Below are 20,459 nucleotides of genomic sequence, written 5' to 3' on the forward strand. Positions count from 1 at the left end.
AAGCGAATTATTGAAATGACTACCACCGCGACCCATGACCCGCCTACGAGAGGACCTTCTCTTTCGGGAACTTTCACTGTTCCTTCAAAATAAACATTACCTATATCCTTCTTCAATCCTAACACCACCCCCCCTCCCCTCTACTTCCCCCCAGGTACCATATCCTGCCATTCCCGAGTCCTTATAAAATTTATCCCACAGGTTTCATCTGCCAAGCTTCATAAGGTACGGTCCGTTGCGCCCGTGGGATAATGTTATTTATTGTTTATAGTTTGCCTAGCAATTAGCAGGTCCATTTTTATATGCAGTTAAGGTTCCAGTATGAGTTCGGTGCATCTTTGGTGGCATTTTCTTAAAAGCGACGGCTGAAGGGATGGGTATTTTTATGTTCTTTATCAAACCACCCCTCTGAGAGAGAGAGAGAGAGAGAGAGAGAGGGAGAGAGAGAGAGAGAGAGAGAGAGGGGGGTGGGGAGGGGGAATGGAAAGAAATGAGAGGAATTCCAATATGCTTTATGGATTCAGGTGAAAGACTGTTCCATGATATTCTTATATTAGTATTTTCCTGGAAATCTCAAGCTTATTTTAACCTCTCTCTCTCTCTCTCTCTCTCTCTCTCTCTCTCTCTCTCTATATATATATATATATGTATATATATATATATATATATATATATATATATATATATATATATATATATATATATATATATATATATATATATAATATACTGTATATATTTATAATATATATATATTATATATATATATATATATAAATATATATATATATATATATATATATATATATATATATATATATATATATACTGTATGTTAGAATTTATATTCTATGAAACAGCAAAAAAAAAAAAAAAAAAACTCAAGTTATGATGGAATTAATGCAGAGATGATTTTAGATGCAACTGAAATGACACCTCTTGAACTAACCAGACGCTTCTTAAACTGGGTCGGGTCATTAAGTGAAGGGGCTACATACAATAATTTCCATATGTGTGTATGGATAAAGTAAAAACTCTGCATGCATGAATGCTTCCATAGAATACATTCATCTCCTACATACACGCACACGAGTGTTAATATGCATATAGATAGGTAGACAGGTAGAACCTTCGCAAAAGTAACGGTAATAAAATCCCCTTAAAGTAGGAGGTCCGCGACACTTACGCCCATCATTCAGAAACTGCAGCCTTATAATCACTCATGCGCGCATGCTTCCAAAGCGCACGACCTTACGAGACCGAGGTCAGCAACCAGCGAGGAGTCGACCCGACCTTTCATTCAGTGCAGAGTGATGCCCGAACTGGAGGCGATGAGGCGTCACGTCCCTACCAATTATCCGTAATGACTGGACAATAATCTCGGACGTCGCTACCGTTGGTGAGACGGAGCGAAAACATGAAAGCGGTCGCGGATTTTTCCTCGTTGGTCGCACGTTAGGCAGAGAGGGAAACGGAGTAATGGAATTGTATGGAATGGAATGGAATGTAGAGTTTAGGCTAAAGGCCAAGCGCTGGAACCTATGGGGTCATTCAGCGCTAGAAGGAAAATTGAGAGTAGGTAGGTTTCAAAGGTGTAACAGGAGGAAAACCACGCAGATGCACTATGAAACAATTTGTTAGAATAGAAGAGGGTGGATAACAAGATGGAGGAAAGCTAATATGAATGGAGACAGAGTAAATGCAATGAAAGGGGTTGCAGCTTGGGGGCAGAAGGGACGCTGCAAAGAACCTTTAGTAATGCCTATAGTGCACCCTCTGATGTGCAGTGACGGCACTACCCCGCCTTACGGGGTGGGGGAATTGTATTCCCGGGTGTGTTTACCCGAGACCTTGTGCCCCTTCTAGCCGTGCCAAATGGAAATACAGTGTTTGAGGATGGCCGCTGTTTGTCTCTCGGGTAGAAGGTGACGATGATATGCGGAAGGCGGGCAGGTACTCGTATACGGGAGGTTAGGCAGATGCGCTCAGGATGGTAAATCTGCCAGATTAATCTTGAAGACGTCTTCTTCTTCTTTTTTCCTTCTTGAAACCCGTTAACCTTCCTCTCACGGCTACCGGACCCATTGATCTTCCCTCTCTCTCTATTTCCCCTCCTCTCCTCTCTCTCTAGATTCACTGTCACCTTCCAGCTCACGTTATTAACTATTTCCTATACTTTACTTTATTTTGCTTTCCTCCCTTTCTATGTAGGGCATAATACTTCTGACATATAGAATACCTCGGAGAGAGAGAGAGAGAGAGAGAGAGAGAGAGAGAGAGAGAGAGAGAGAGAGAGAGCACAAACAATGCGATTTTCAAAACCAATAATCCTTAAAGAAAATTAAATTAGAAAAAGCAGATATCGCAAGCAATGGAGGCTGCCATGCCGCTGGCTGGCCTCATCCTCAGTGGTTACATGATGAATATGACAGATAGACATCTTTTGTGAGAGACAATATTTATTACAATAAAATCCTTTACTCTTACAAATGATAAAAAGAAAAACTGACGAAGACATGTGAATTCTTCATCTTCTTCTACTTATTATTATTATTAGGCAGTGCAATCATACCATCATATAGACAGATTATAGTTTATGATTCTGATTTACGCATCACAAACCGAGTTATTTTTATTTGTACAATTTTCCTTATTCATTTCCTTTCATTAGCATCATTATCCCATCTTATTATCTCCTCACCGTCTCTTCAATCAAATATGATAATGGTCTCAGAAACAGCAAGATACCACCAAGTAAGAACATTTTACTTGAAAGTGAATATCATATAATTTTTTTTTATTTCTCGGTTTTGGTATTTATTTTATTATCTTAATGATTGCCTGAGGGAAGGACGTTGTCATTATAAAACAGAATAATTAGTTCTGTTATTACTTATGAATTATGATTTTTAAACAACACACACACACACACACACACACACATACATATATATATATATATATATATATATATATATATAATATATATATATATATACATATGTCTGTTTTATAATGACAATATCCTTCCCTCAGGCAATATAATGAATAATGATTGCTGAGGCAATCATTAGAATAATGATTATATATATATATATATATATATATATATATATATATATATATATATATAATATACATGTATATATGTATATCTATAATATACATATATTTATACATAATACACACATACATATATTACATAATATACATATACACATACATATATAAATGAATACATATTTCATAAAATAACATATGCAATAGTATGTACATGATTAAAAAGTACTCATATATATATATATATATATATATATATATATATATATATATATATATATATATATATATATATATATATATATATATATATATATCGTGACTTTACGTCATAAAACTCGATTAATAATCTCTTACCCGAACCTCTTCTAGACGTATAAAACTTTATGCCGCGCAAATTTTATTTTCCGTGAGATTTATGGCCTTGTAATCCTTTCATCCGTTTACATTTATTGAGTTTGATCCTTTTATCCCCCTCCTTATATAGCGCCCGAACCCTTTTTATCGCCGAACGGGGTTTTTAAGGCGCCAAAACTCTCATCCGCCGAGCTCTGGCCGTCCGAACGCTCGCTCACGGCTGGGGAAGATGTTGCTGGGTTATAGAGTGGTGCTTCTCTCAAGAAAACAGACGGCGGGTCAAGGAAAACAACATGGAGAGAGAGAGAGAGAGAGAGAGAGAGAGAGAGAGAGAGGAGAGAGAGAGAGAGAGATGGCATGCGTTCTGTGGTTTCCACTTTAATTTGGTATCATTATACATATGGTTAGCAATCTGCATTCTAGTACATCTTACAAATAAGAGAAAGTAGGAGTTTACGCAGGCAAGAATCAGTACATCAACAACCAATTTTAAAGTAAAAGTTGACCATTTTCCCGTTGTCTTGAACTCACAACTTTTAATGATTCTATTTCAAACAGTCTAAGGACACTTGGAACTTTTTTGTAAAGAAATGCACATATTTTTTTTAGCAGTACCATCTGTAGGAAAACTAGTTGTGGGTTTAGCTACTGTAGAATGTAAAATTGTAGTATTTCATACTTTGTTCGGAGATATGGCGAAATGTTCGAATCAACTAAACAAAATTAGGCATTTATCAGTGATACTTCATCAAATGATTGCCTTGCCTCAATGGTATTCAGTCTTCTATCGTTAAAAACTGAAACATCTGTATAGCTGAACTGAGTTACATATACAGTATGTCCTTATTCTATCTTAATATTACTTCATTAAGAAACTATTGACGCTATTATTCTCAAGAAAGAACTTGTGCAATTTTCGCTCACCTTCATATAATAAAAATTCCTCATTTGTATCACAATGTCTGACAAAAAAATAGTAATATCCTTGACACTCAATCTTTCTGAAAGGTAATTCAAACGTTCGTCATATCCCAACCGGTGATTATTATCCAGCGAAATAGTGTTTCTTTACAATCATTTAATCAACGCCGCCCATTTAATAATACTCTTTAATCAAGTTAATGGCAGGCGATGAAGCACAGTTAAGTTATTGAAGGGATTAAAGGGATATTGTTTAATATCTTTCATCTCCTGAGATGTACAATGTATTGGCAGCATGTACCATAAATACTCAATCGTGCACGTGTATACATGTAAAGAAAATATGTGCATTTATTTTACTGTGTCTCGCTTAATTTCATTCAGAAAAACTTCATTGATAATATATACGAAAAAGTCAATGAAATCGTTATTGGCTGGATAAGCATTAATCTCATGATGCTTGAATATTAGGCAAAAATGAGAATAAATACACTTTGAAAAATCAACAAGAATTATCACAAGTCTTTTATGATACTCGATAATGAAGCTACTTTCCTTTAAAATGAAATAATGGTGTACTGTATATATAACTCAGTTCAGCTATACAGACGTTTCAATTTTTAACCATAGATAGTTAGATTGAACGCTATTCAAGCAAGGCAATCATTTGAATGAATTATCACAGATAAATACCTAATTTTGTTTAGTTGATTTTGTTTCTAGTTCTATTAACTGTTCCTGTTAATTTCAATTTGGCAATTACGGATCCCCCCCTTTTTTTTATAAAGAAATACAGATTAATTGCTACAGCAAAGATCTGTTAAGTCTGAATACTGAAGTCTTAACATTACAGTTGCTGGCAATTTGGTTTAGTTCCAGAAACCTGTCAAGTCCTTTTCGAAAGTGAAAATCTTTTAAATCTTCCCTTTTTCTCTCGGCTGAAGACCAACAAACTCGTTGACATAATTTTCTTGTTCAAACACCTGTCAATCTCTATCGCATTTCGGTCAGAATAGGATTGACGCAGCAGTATTTACGCTGGATTTAGGCACGGGAAAGGATTAGTTGTTGCCCGAAAGACCATTTTTTTCCCTTGACCCTATAAGGATTAATATTTCTTGGTTTTTACTTAAATCAGTGGTTCTGAACCTTTTTATTACCACGCCCCCTATAAGAGTTGGTCCTTCCTCCACGGCCCCCTTGCATCTGTGAGTAAAATTCCCTCCCAGATTTAAAGGAAAATAAAAAAAAAGAGAAAGAGAAGGGGTGTTTTTATTCTTTTGGGAATGAATTAGTGAGATAATTGACACTGCTTCTTAGCTACTAGATCTTGAATGCATGGTTGAATGTTACGAGAACAATAAATATAATTGGAGAATATTTAATATTTCCCTAGGGCTTGCGCCCCCCCTGGAAATTGCTGACGCCCCCCAGGTTAAGAACCACTGACTTAAATCCAATTAGGTTACAACCCGGAGCCTGAGCAATGACAATTATAAAGGCATGGAATAATCTTGTAAAATGCCTGTCATTACTCACGCTTATATCACGCAAAATCTGAAAATCTGTTTTATCATATCAGTAAATAAAAGAAACCTTTTTGATAAGATGACATTTCAACAGAAGAATCCTTTGAGTAAATAAATCTAAACTCCTGTCATTGATTTTTGTTTTCTGTTTTGGAAGTGGAAAAAACTAAGATAAACTACACCAAATGCACTGAATTATGCATGGATCGGTTGAGATAAATTTTTATGTAACTTTATGTTCAATAGACCTGGGCACGCGCCCCCATGAAAAATGATGACAAAATCATAATATTGAAGATTTGGATAACATAAATGAGAAATATAAAAATGGGGAAAAATAAAAAATCTATTATAGAAAAAAATTTTGAGAAGACAATAATAACAACAATAATGATAAAAATAATCTTAATGATAATAATAATAAACACACATATATATAAGTGTATATACATACATACATATATATATTCGTGCGTATGTATAATATGAAAATTGGTGTCTCATGAAATTTTCCTGGATCCGCTAGTGTATAAAGCCGTTTTAAGAAAAACGTATTAGCGCACCTTTATAAAGTTCGCCAAGCAGCAATTTCGATAGTTTTTTTTTTTTTTACTGTGTAAAAATTTTAGTTTAAATTTCGCAGAAAGACTGTTTATTGCGTTGTGTACAAAAAGTAAATTTTCTACACTCAGTAACTGTGAATAACAAACAATAAAAATATTGGACATTTTAAAAAGTCGTATCTTTCAGAGGTCGACAGCCTTAGCAAAGAATTTGTAAATATCAATTCATTGTCTTTTCAAAACAATTTAATAAACCAGAATAGAAAGCACTTCAGATGGCTTTATTCACGGAGGAGGTTAGCTTCTAAAGTATTTTTTTTTTTTTGTTAACGATATTGCCTCAATATACTTTGAATAACAAGCCTATAAATTAGAAGAAATTAAACATTCTATTTGAATTCGGATTTTTTATAGCCAGAACTGGCGACACTTTAAATAAGTAACAATTAACAATCTGAAATAATCGACACGGGAAATTAAACAACCCAGTGCATTTTAATTATCTATTGCGTCGCCTCTTCCCTAAACCTAGCGAATCTGTTCACGTATGACCCTTTTATTCCCCGGAGCAAAATAAATTCGACATACGTTGAAGGAAGGGCTAAGCGGAAGACCTTGGGTACCTTCGTCAACTTCTGATCAGTCAGCTCTTATCGCTTGGGACCGACATTTTAATGGGGTTTCTCTGCTAGGGAGAAGAGTGGGGATTATTTTTGGTAGATGTTGTGTGTATGTGTATGTGTATATATATATATATATATATATATATATATATATATATATATACAATACATAAACATATATGTTATATATAAACATATATATATATATATACATTATATATAATTATATATATATATATATATATATATATATATATATATATATATATATATATATATATATATATATATATAAATAATGTGTGTGTGTGTGTGTAAGTGATTAGGATATTCCAAACTACAAGCCTTTTTCTTCTTGGAGAGAGAAACTGTAGTTATCGACGGAGAAAATAATCTGTACTTACTGAAGTTATTACTTTAAAGTGCTGATTATCAAATATTCAGCACTCACGAAATATTACGTAGAATGTAAAATTTAAAAAAATCCCAATCTGCTGACGACATGTAGCTTCGGTTTATCTAGGTGGAAGTATCATAATAATTCTTCCAGTGTTCATATTACCGCCTATGAAAGGTACTCAAAATACATAGACAACTTCTATATTTGTGCATTTTTTCTCGTGTGAAAATCCCTTTGTGAACCATTTACAGAGAAGTATCGAAGCTCTAAAACGTAAAATAAAAATTAAAAGTTTCTTCGGCGCAATCGAGTTTTTGTACTGCGTATAGTGCTGTATGAACCACGGCCCATGGAACCTTCAGCCACGGCCCAGTGGTGGCCTTTCCTATAGCGTTGCCAGACGCATGATTATGGCTAACTTTGACCTTAAATAAAACAAAAACTACTGAGGCTAGAGGGCTGCAATTTGGTATGTTTGATGTTTAGAAGGTTGATGATCAACATAAACATTTGCAGCCCTCTAGCCTCAGTAGTTTTTAAAATCTGAGGGTGGACAGAAAAAGTGCGGACGGACAGACAAAGCCGTCACAATAGTTTTCTTTTACAGAAAACAAAAAATGAAACGCCCCTTGATGACGTACACTCTCAGGAGTCCTTTGCAAGACTCCTTTAGGGGTGGAGGGACGCGTGTCCTCTCCTCCCGTGCGTCATGTTTACAAGGAAAATCCTTTGGCATACTTAAGAGGTTGACGCTTTTCGAAAGTGACATTTAGATACCCAGGGGTTGATGCTGACGCCAATAATGTTTGTTTGTGCTTGTGATCATATTCAAGGAAAATACACCAAGGTCGGCCAGACTTTTGTTTAGCCATGTCTATATGAATAAATGCATTTGCAGAATTATTATAAATATATGCGAATCTACACACTCCATCTCTCTCTCACTCACACACACACACACACACACACACTACACACACATCATTATATATATATATATATATATATATATATATATATATATATATATAGATATATATATATATATATATATATATATATATATATATATCTTTGGGTGTAATACTGGTCAGTGTATTATGAAGGAGAAACCGGTCAAAACACTACACCATTGAAACGTTATTTTCGGGCACTTGTTTTTAACTGTCATGGTAAAAATCACGTCATTTCATTATTATATTTAAATACATATATATGTATAGGGTATATATATATATGCATACCTCCGATTATATATATATATATATATATATATATATAATATATATATATATATATATAATTCCACCAAAGTTTATCATGTGTGCATTTGCAACATGGTATAGTAAAAATGCATGCTGTCGCAGTTCTGTAAACTACAAGGTGTTTTAATGGCCTTAAAGACTTTTTCGAACGCCGGACAATTTTTAGTGAAATTATCCCCAATCTGAATAGGCTTAGAAAATCATATGCTTAGGGCACATCATGAGAGAAGCATGATTCCCATACCAACTGTGAATTAGCCATTCAGTCAGCAACGGGTGAAGCAACATTACCAGCAGTTACAGACCGCTTGAAGAAACAGCACGATTATTTACATTCGTATAATATCAGAGTTACGTAAAGACATAAGATGAATTGGGATTATATAGGAAACAGAGATAACATCGACTCGTGGAACGCTGCATTCCAATGCGGAAATCTAATGGACATGCAAAACCCCATAAAACTCGTACGTGCGTCCAATTGGCCAACCTTGAAGTGACGTCACGCAACACCCACGGCACTCCCGTTAAACATTCATAAGTACAGCGTTTATCGAGCGAACTTCGGACTATGGAAATTTGGGATGGGGGAGAAACTAAAAGGATTTTCATTCCTGAGTTGCTCCGATCTTCTTATCTCACCGTCATCTCGTGTTTTCTTATTTGTTGTCATGATCTTATTGGTCTGAAGATGGGTGGGACCTCTGAGCGTATGTTTCCTGTTCGCATTGTTAGGCTCGATAATGTGTGGTGGAAAGAGGGACCAGTTGCGTTCTTTCTCTATAGCGGATCGTGTTAAAGAATTCTTGATCCAGGTTTCATTTGATATATCCTATATATATGAGAATTTATCACATCACCATGATTTTTATCAAGTTTGCAAACGTGATAAAGTCTTATGAAATGAACTCTGTACAGTGGAATATTTCGAAACAGTTTTTCTATATATCAAACCCCATAACATGATCTTTAGGTGATGATAAGTCCACGTCCCGTGGGATCGAACCAGCGACGGACGGGGAATCCTTTTTATTCAGTCGGCTAAAGAGAAGCATGTTCCGTCCGTCGCTTTAAATAAGAATGGGAACGGGACGGGACTTTATTATCCCAGAAGTACTGATATCAAGAAAACAGAAAGGTATGCATTTATGGGGTTTATAGAATTGATATTAAAGGACGTTTGTCTGATTATAAATATTTATATATACCACGAAGTATGCTAAATCATGGTATAGCATATGATTCTCAGAGGACTTATACATATTAAATGAGTACCTATATCAAGAATATAAACGATGAACCAACACCTAACGCAACTGCTCTTTCCATTCTCACAGATATTAAGTGATTGGACATCAATAAAGTCAAATAAAATATTTTGTGTATCCCACCAAAACCAAAGACAAATAGGGTTCGAATCCAACAAAATAAAGTTCATTTACGATGAAAACATCCAAAAGGTTATTCTTGAGCAACCTAGTGAATCTGATATTCCTTAAATTTTTCCATTATCCCAAAGTCCATATATATATATATAATATAGCTATATATATATAATAGGGATATATATATATATACTATCTGTAGTAATTGTATGTATTTTGTATGTATGTGTTTGTGTATCTTTCTGCTGTGCAAAGGCTAACTTTATACCAAAAGAAGGTACGTTGGTAATCTCAGTATGTGGGAGGTTGCCCGGTTGTGATTGGGAAATAAGGGAATGAGCTTTATCCCTGGGAGGTCGGAGTTGGTTTCAAAATAGCTCTCTAGGGACAAAAGATAGATCCTGAGGGTGTGACAAATCATCAATCAAACCAACGAATATGAAGCTCCCACGTGTTGGAAATCGCCCCCCATTGACACCTTCGCACACGCATATATGTACATATAAGAAGATGACCCAAGAAACAGACTGGATATACAGTATTCCATGCCAAATGGCGTTTTCTCTTCTTTGAGGCCAAAAACCAGTCTAGGGTGGGTAGAAGTCTCGTAATCGGTGTCTGTTTATCGTCCATTTTTGCTATTTTTTGAGTGTTTAGCAGTTCATAATCATAGCAGAAGTGTTTTTATATTATGAACCATTGTGAACTCCGATCGTCCATTTTTTCGGTTCTTTGGGGTGGAGTAGCTGGCAGAAACATTTGGGAGAATATGAGGTTTCAGTCGTCTTCTAAATCAGAATTTAAAAACACTTATTGATTTTCAATTACACTGTAGTATTCTGACGACAAAAGTACAATTCCATTTCAATTTTTTAACATCAAAAAAAGTTTATTTTCTTACTAGTTTCAATTCAGCGTAGGCCTAAATATTCTTCAACGGAAGGTGAATGGCTGTGACCTTTTTCAAAGGAAGAATTGTTTATATCTTGCCGAATGTTACAGAACAATTTTCAAAATGTATTGGTTTCACGCGTTGGACATCGGCGTCAGACCCAGAAAACACAGGTCCGCACATTTCCAAGACAGAAGTCAAGCCACGCACCAAGAATCTATGTGATTAAAGAAAAACCACTGATGGAGCTAGCCACGTCACTTCGCCTCATGTGTTGGGATGATGGTACTTCCCAGATATCTTCATATTTTGTGCTTTCACTATTGAATGTAAACAGTGAGTCCCTTTTTAGAAATTTGTGCTACAAATTAAAATTACTGATTATAATAGCGTATGGAATAATGTTTCATCCCAAAATGAATGCTGAATCTCTCTAACCATTGTTTGAAAAATAACAGACCATTTTAATCTTGGGAGTTTCATTCGCTCTAAAACCTTATCCCGAGAGTAATCAATTTCCTAGTTACTTTGATAAACATTTTGCTAACAGAAGAAAGAGGTATGATCTACCTGCCCATTGTACTGTACATGTCTTGAGCAATGGTAACAACAAAATTCGGCTCATCATCAGCATCTTCCAAATGCATTAGTTAGCCTAAGAAAAAGGGGGATATCAGACTCCACAAATATCTGTCAAAGACGGGAAAATAGTTCTGATTTTAGACAAGGACCCTCATCAATAAAGTTCAAGAATTTCAAACGACCACAGATTTTACGACTAAATTAACTGAAAGATCCCACAACAAGTGTTGCTGCTCAGTTTAACAAATCAGAAACCATAGGGGCAATAAAAACTGCCAGTAGAATTATAGAGTACATTCAAGGTAATCGCCATCTCCCCTATTTTTTTTTTTTTTTGAAAACACATAAAGATAAATATTACGCCCCATAATATCTATAGGGGGCCACAATGATAAATGAATGATCAAAATGGCTCGACCAGAAATTGTTGTTAGTTTGAAGGAGGGAATGCTCCTCCCACGGAAAACATGCAGAAGATTTTTTCAAAAATTTAAAAGTTTAAACATCCTCAAACAACATCAAACTGCTAAACGTTGTCGATTCATGTGTTGGTAAAGGGATGATTGTGAAACAGTGTTGTTTCTTAGAGAGGAAGTTAAAAACTTAGGAACCATTAGCTCTCTTGGAATGAAGGCCAAAGTTAAAATTGACAAAAAATATGTGTAACTAACAACGTGTTTTTTTCAATGGTAATTTTACAAACAAAAATTTGCTGTAGCAATGCTGAAGATTTCCCCTATCAATTATCTAGCAAACTTAAACTGGAATATTTTGAAACAGAACTTTGTCAGTCTATCAAACCGACCATTCACATAACATGATCTGTGTCACAAAGATACGTAGATGATAGGTTTTAATATCAAAACAATAGCTGGGGGACTTTAAGGAATTTTTTAATAGGCTAAATTTGCATTATTTGAGATAAAATTTAAATCAGTTATGGGAAAAGGATTACTATGCCGTTCGACGAGAAGCCAAAACAAAGAAAACAGAACAGGTATTGCATTTACAGTATATAGAAACCCACCTTCGTTGCTCGGCGATTCATCTGCTACGATGGCGGGCGTAAAAATCATGGTAGGGTGCAACCTGATTCCTCTGAGGACTTAGGAGCCGTTCAAATCGTTGCGATGAAGAATTTAACACGATCCGCCGTCACCTAACGGAAGGCTGCTCTATCCAACACATTATCGAGAGGGCTATTAATAAAGCAAATAAAATATACTAATCAGAGGTCCACTCACAACAGACAAAAGATTTCAACAACAAAATAAAGCTTCCAGACCGATGAAAACATCCAAAAGGCCACCGAGCAACTCCAGTTCTGATAACCTTTCATTTTCCATTATCCCAAATCATCAGAGTCGCTCGTTAACGTATACTTAAATAACAAAAGGGCCGTTGCCGAGGTTCCTCAAGATACCGTGTAGTAATTGTCGTGACATTTTATGCTTAGGGAGATAGGTAGATCGCTCTCGCAAAGAATAACAGAGCACAAAAGTCATCACGTTACGCTTCAGAAGAGTTATATTTTGACAACATATTAGAAATACAGGGCATGTCATTAACTGTTGATGGGGGCGGAATGGTTTTCAAGAGTAGCTGTCCGTACAAAAGAAAGATGCTGGAATCTGCTATCATCAATCAACCAACAATGATGAACAGGAGGACATTGAAATCGGACGCCATTGACACCTAATCCTCGCACCCTTTTTGAAAAGAAGATGACGGCTGAAAGCGACCGGGGATCCATCGCCAAACGGGAGCTAATGATGCCAAACCACTAGGAATTTGGATCAAGGCTCCTGGGTTAGAGAAACGCCACCTCCTTAACATCGTTGGCCCAAGGCCACACATGTTTTTGTATATATCTTGTAACTTGGGCATCCATATTCTACCAGTGAACTGGGGCACAGAAACAAGTGCCTGAAATATATGGTTTCAACGTTTAAATAGTGTTTTATGGGCCTTCTTATTTTCATATATATATATATGAAATTATGAGATTAAAGTGCAGGTTGAAATAAGGATGTTAATTATAGGGCCTGACCGGTCTAGTTTGTTATCTTAGGAGAAACCGGTTAGGATTTACAATTTATTATTTCTTACCTGTATTTAACTGTATATAAAAATCACGTCATTTCATTATTATATTTATATATATATATATGTCATTACACATAACACATAACATATATATATATATATATATATATATATGCTCATATATATATATATATATATATATATATATACACTGTATATATATATTTCTTTTCTCGAGGACTTGAGAATTATTGGCTTTATACTTGCTCCCCACCTGCCGAAGGAAATAAGAAAAAACATGAAAAATAAAAACCATATATATTAAAAAGTAATAACTCCAAATAAAGGACACTTTAGACTCTATGAGATATAACTGACAAATTAAGAAAGCTCACCTGGTGGACCTACAGTAGTGACAACCAATAGGATGGTATCCTGAGGTCATCATGGAAATGGGAGATGATGGTGACCACTCATGAAAAGGTTTTTCGTCAGAAACTTGATCATAGTGAACTTGAAAAGCCATCTCTTTCTGCAGTTGCTTTTCTCCCTTTTAAGTAAGACGCTGACTTCGTCTCCTTTACCATCGGTCTAACTAGATATTACTCATTTTAGTCCACACGATGTCATAATCGTTTCAATTTTATCTTCCCTTTTTTTCCCGGTTTTCTGAAACAATACTAATTTGGCCCTCTACCTTTCATGACCGTGGACTCTACTTTTTCTCTCTTGTATAAAAAATTTTTATTTAATGGGGAGGGGACTGAGGTGGACATGGTTTTCAAAGTGAAACTGGGTCAGTGGAAGACAGGTGTGCAATGGTGACTTCCGTTTTAAAGAATGAAATAATCCCTCTTATAAAAAGAATAATTTAGGAAACACAGAGGACATCAGAGAATCTGCAGACGAGAGAATATTGGAAAAACATCCCACCCGTAAAACAAATGATCTTCGGAAAGTCTTCTAACATCAAAGGAGGCTCTAGGGAAAAGATTTGGTTTTCACAGTTTCACAAATCCATTCAAGCGACTGGCTTTCGTGAATAGTAATCATTACATGTGAATGGAAGATTGGCTCCTACCTGGCATTACAGCTCATGGTGGGCTTGCAATTTAGTTGCCTCAGTAGAGTTGAATAGCTGTCGTTGTCTCTCTTGCAAACCAGTAGCCGCCACACAGTGTTCTGCTGCGCGTGCGCCTAAGCAATGTTTTTAGTGACTGCTAAATCTCTTTAGTAACGTTATTTTAATTCACTATTCCTAGATATTCTCCTTACTTGAGAATGTTCAATTTCATGAAATGCATAAACTCGTAAAGTTCTTCATATTAATATATTTCCTGCATCTTTTCACCTTATATGCTTGTCAGTACGACATAGGAAGGCCTTGATTCCGTCATGTTACATTGGAAGGAATGTTTATGAACAAACTCGTCATATTTTTGGCAGAAATGCTTAGAAATAATCCCCTCGTATTTGGAAGAAATGTTTATAGATAAACTCCTTGTATTATTATCATCCCTTCGGAGGGGAGAGTTCCATCATAACTCGTAAGACACGACAGCTGAACAACTTTCAGGAAATCCTCGTCTTCGTCGTCGCTTTGACGTAAACTGTTCCTCTCACTTCACTCCCGACGTTTTTAGAAGATTTTCCACACAGTTTACGACTTTCTAACAGGACGCTGTCAATATCTTCCTTTATATCATTTTGAAATTCCAAAAAGCGAGAAAATAATATTTAAAGTGCGCGCTTGTAACCATGTGAGAATTGAGAAAGGTCTGGTTGACAATAAACAGGTTAACGAGTAAACAGGTATATACGTTGCAGTTAATCAGATAAAGAGATAAACACGCACTTCGTGTTTTTATTAAGTACCATTGTATTGACTGCTATCTGCATACGTTATAAGACGAGATTTATGGCGAGACTTTCATAACTGGTTATGCAAGCAGGCTTGAGTTCAGCAGGACCCACTAAGTGGTCCTGGAGTTCAGTTCCACAGTGACACGGTCCTTCGCAGTGTGAAGGCTTTTTCAAGGACACGAACCTTCACTCGAGATGACGGTGGGGGACTTCTCTCGATGACCTGAGTTCGTGATGGTTATTTTTCATGATAAAAATTTTTTTTTTGCGTAATCGCTCTGAAGATTTAGTTCAGAATCATTATTTTTCTCAAGTCGTGTCTCTCATTTTGTTTGAGGTCCTAAAGGAAAGGATGAGCGCCCTTACAAAGTTATCCATTTTAGCACAGAGACTTTTTCTTCAGTGTTTCGGTGTCCCATATTATTAACGTAAGGCATTCCTGTTATTTCCACGGCAAAAATTCGTATCAAAGGGAAAAGAGGTCTTTCTCTCCATCTTCGCTATTTTCAGTCTGTAGAAGCGGGTTTCAGAAACATTTAGTCTACACTACTCTTGGAGACTTAATCCTAACACGGAAACTTAACTAAATTCGACTTCATTCACTACTCTTAAGCAATCTCCTTAATAATAATAATAATAATAATAATAATAATAATAATAATAATAATAATAATAATAATAATAATGATAATAAGAATAATAATGCTAATAATAATAATAGTAATAATAATGGTGTGTTTTTTTTTAATTTTCAAAGATAGATCCACAATGATTAAATTCTAAGAAATCTAAATAGTTCCGTCTCTTCACCAACCATCTCTGATTTCTTTGAGGGAAATTTTACGAAGCAGTCATCGCAGCAAAATCCAGTAATCTAATAGCTGTTCCGGACGTTTCAAGATGTGCTGTTTGCTTGCACAAAGCTATACCATTTTCCTGGGCAATCAGAGAAGTGGTAAATGTTTTACCAGTTGCCAAAATACTACGAGGAGGACCAGTGATTTCATAATTACTTGCATATAATAAACTGGGCCATTGCTGTTTCCAGTGAACAGCTCCTCGCATTTCTAGATCATTGAACAAGCCTCTATTTCTGGTATTAGTTCTGGAGGCTATTTTAGTCCAATTATTTTTCCAGCCCTAATTTTTGTATAGATTCTGTATTCATAAGAAAACCGTTTAATGCTTACGAGAAGATTAATCTCTTTTTCGATTCGCCGTGATTGGAACTCTGGATATTTCCACGAATCCAAGTAAAAAAACTCAAGGTAAAAAAGTCACAGAAAAAAAGTCGCAGGAAGAAAAGTCACATTAATCTTTCCTAGATAGTAACCCTCAAGGGTTCTAACCCGCATGTATCCATGTATCCACCTTCGCGGCGTGTTTAGTACTGTACATTCCCGTTGGGGATTACCGTGAAAACATAAAAAAAGACTGTAAATATCGTAAAGATAATTGCCCCCAAGAAATATTGTGAATTTTTCCCTGTGACTTTATTTATTACCGGCCACCATAAATGAATGTGACTTTTTTTCCTGTGACTTTTTCCCCTAGCCAAAATTGTGACTTTTGTCTAACTTTTGCCTGTGACTTTATTTCTGGCCACCATTTTCACAAGGGTGCCAGGATAAGTTGAATGGATACCCATTTTCCCCCGTAAGAGAGATGTAGCATCAGTAGATTACCCAACAGTCTCGGGGGAACCATCCTACGATTTGAGAAGCATTCCCAGTGTCTAATAGTTCCAAGGGTAAGGAATGAAATTAACTGAGTGACTGATATTCCATCAAGCACATAAAAAGCATAAAACTGTGGGGTCAAGTGAATGTTTAACCTGAATTGGAACTCATCATTCATCTCTGAAACTTTACTTCTGAATATTGTTTAAGAGAAAGAGTTATAGAGGAGAATAATGATTTGCATGAAACTGAATGCAGGAATGAAAATCTTACACCAGATGTGAGGAATGAACTATTGAGACATAAATTACAAGATTCGACGTCCAAATGGAAAAGAGAAAATATAATAAAATTTTCTGTTTAAGCGTCAATCTTTTTATTATTTTTGAACATCACACAATGACATATTTGCGGAGACGTCTAACGAAAGAATAAATTCGGCAGTCTATTGTTGATTAATCTGTCAATATTTGTTATTCTTTTACTCGAAGGTGATGCCTTCAGCCCTCTGTTGCTCGGCGATGCGGATCTGCTCGATGGCGTGGGCGGGAAGTGGGTGGGGGGTGGGCAGGATGTCTCCTAAGGGCTGGAAGCCGTTCTCGTTGGCGATGAAGCGAATCTCGGCGAAGCCTCCGTCAGCCAGAGGAAGGCTGCAAGGCGCAACACACGATTAGCACAGAGGTTCCACCACTCACAGCAACAGAACCAATTACAGTAATCATAATGTTTCATAAAGTGAAAACAAAAGACTAATGAATTAGAGTGACCTGAGACTGACTGACACTTACAGGTAGACTCCCTCCATGTTGACCTGTCCCTCTGAACCGGGTGTTCCGGAGACCTGCATGGAGATGCCGTTGTCGGCCTCGAAGGCGTAGTTGAAGTTTCCGTCGCCGTTGTCGACGCGTTCGTCCCTCAAGATGGCGACGACAGGGCCGTCTCCCTGAGGCTTGGGGGCGGCATAGGCCAGGGCGGCGAGGCAGAGGACGAAGACCTGGTAAGGTAATGATAGTGAAAAGTAATCGAGATGACGACTCGGTTAAACCCACAGATTATATAAGATATTCGTGACAAACAGAACAGAAGACAGTCGCTCGACTTACGGCCTTCATTGTAGCAGGAGAGATGGACCACTACTGATGAGGATGGTGTCTCTATCCTTCCCTTATATACCGAAAAGCGATTGACCTCGGCTCCGGAGGGAGGTCAGCTATCTCCTTCGGGCAAGACAGATAGGAGGGGAGAACTGTCAGAGTGGAATTGGAAAGGAACGCGATTAGAGGAGGGAGGGAGGGAGGGAGGGAGGGGAGTATGAAGGGGCGAATTTGGTTAAGGAAGTCTGAGAGAGGAGCGACTTGTACTTCTGACCTTGAAGACTGGTAATGGAGATGCCTGCTAAGTTATGAGAGCATAGTCTCATGACCTGACTGGCGTTTAGAATTTTGGTAATTGCTGGTCATTCTGTCTGGTAATTGGTGGTAATTCTTCTGAGAGCACATAGCTAATTATCCATTGGTGTTCAAGAAGTATTACTTTTACAAGTATTTTTGTTTGACTTTTAGCAGTCTCATACACACGTATAGACACACACATATATATATATATATATATATATATATATATATATATATATATATATATATATATATATATATATATATATGTTTAAAAGGATCTCATTCAAACATGATAATGCAGACTGTTTGTCCAAGAAAGCTTGTAACTTAATAAATACTCCATTAGATACCATCCAGTTTGAATGAGGTCCTTTTAGTAATTCTACTAACGCACAGAACAATTGTGTATGTGATAAAGTTAATAAATTGTATATATATATATAACCTTAAATAGATAAAAGTATAGAAAAGTACGTATCTTTATCTGTTCATGTTTTAGCATTATACGTCAGGATTAATAGAGGACTCTGTTAATCCTGTTATACGTGATGAATCCCGGATTTTTCTAACCTTCTGTAATTTGGGACGTGAGGTTATGAATAACTTAAGATCTTCTGCTTAAAGCGATAATCGAAAATCCCGAGGTTATCTTTACTCCCCGTAGATGGGTAGTGCCGTCAGTGCACCTCATGCGGTGCACTGTAGGCATTACTTAAGGTTCTTTGCTGCGTCCCTTCGGCCCCTATGCAAATCCTTTCATTCCTTTTACTGCACCTCCGTTCATATTATCTTTCCTCCATCTTGCTATCCATCCTCTCCTAACGATTGTTTCACAGTGCAACTACGAGGCTTTCCTCCTGTTACACCTTTCAAACTTACCTAGTCGCAATTTCCTTTCCAGCGCTGAATGACCTCATTGATCCTAGTGCTTGGCCTTTGGCCTAAACTCTATATTACATTCCATTCTACGTAATATATATCGTGGTCATTATTTTGTAATTCCAGTGATTTAGGAAATTTTACGTGGGCTTTTATTAGGGTGATTGTTTTATTTTTGGAGCAAACTAATGTCTTTTCCCAGCCTATGCCAGAAGATTTCAAGACAAGAAGAAATTGTGCTGTTTCTTGGCAACACCGAGTTTTCTGTACAGCCGCCACAGAGTATAATTGCCGCCCACCAAAATAGATCTATCTTCGGTGGTCTCGGTATACGCTGCATGAGCCGCCGTTCAATAAACTTTCATAACGGCCCGGTGGTGGCCTGTCCTATATCGTTGCCAGAAGCATAATTATGGCTAACTTTAACCTTAATAAATAAAACTACTGAGGGCAGAGGGCCGCAATTTGAATATTGATGATTGGGGTGGATGATCAACATACCAATCTGCATTCCCTAGCCTCAGCAGTTTTTAAAATCTGAGGGCGGACAGAAAACGTGCGGACGGACAGACAAAGCCGGCACAATAGTTTCCTTTTACAGAAAACTAAAAAAGGGTGGAAGGGAAGGCCTTAATGAAGAACAAACCGATAGACCTTCAACCTCTTCAAGAAAGAAAGACTATAGAAGTCAGAAGAAAAAAATACAGAAATAAAGAGATAATTCCAGAGCTAGACACTGGAAAAAAAGAACAAGTCACGAACGTGTGTATGTGTATTTTACCTTTCATATTAGTTAGTCTCGAGAGAGGATTAAGCGCGGGTAGCATTATGTAATAAGGGTCTTACTGTCAGACGCCTGTTTAGTTGTAACCGTGGTTAAATTCCTGCCGGATTATACTGAGGTTAATCTATCTCCTTTATCTGGTTACGTAATCAAGGAGTGGAGATGAAAAGACTTTTCATTTTTTATATAATCTTTTATTTGACCGTTTTATTCTTCTGTGCGTTTGATAGTTTT

General features: G+C 36.5%; 2 protein-coding genes across 2 annotated transcripts in view; one reads left to right on the plus strand and one right to left on the minus strand.

Moving 5' to 3' along the window:
* Window positions 1-20,459, plus strand: part of LOC136828077 (cuticle protein AMP4-like) — a 36,791-nt gene that overhangs the window by 6,383 nt on the left and 9,949 nt on the right. The gene's annotated exons all lie outside the window — the stretch shown is intronic.
* On the minus strand, window positions 17,518-18,385 carry LOC136828076 (cuticle protein AMP4-like). Its single transcript, XM_067085801.1, has 3 exons — window positions 18,269-18,385; window positions 17,954-18,159; window positions 17,518-17,815 (listed from the first exon to the last, which is right to left on the minus strand). The coding sequence occupies exons 1-3, from the start codon at window positions 18,275-18,277 to the stop codon at window positions 17,647-17,649; spliced, it is 384 nt and encodes a 127-aa protein (XP_066941902.1). The 5' UTR covers window positions 18,278-18,385; the 3' UTR covers window positions 17,518-17,646.

The sequence above is a fragment of the Macrobrachium rosenbergii genome, chromosome 42 (assembly GCF_040412425.1).
Source record: "Macrobrachium rosenbergii isolate ZJJX-2024 chromosome 42, ASM4041242v1, whole genome shotgun sequence".
NCBI lineage: Eukaryota > Metazoa > Arthropoda > Malacostraca > Decapoda > Palaemonidae > Macrobrachium > Macrobrachium rosenbergii.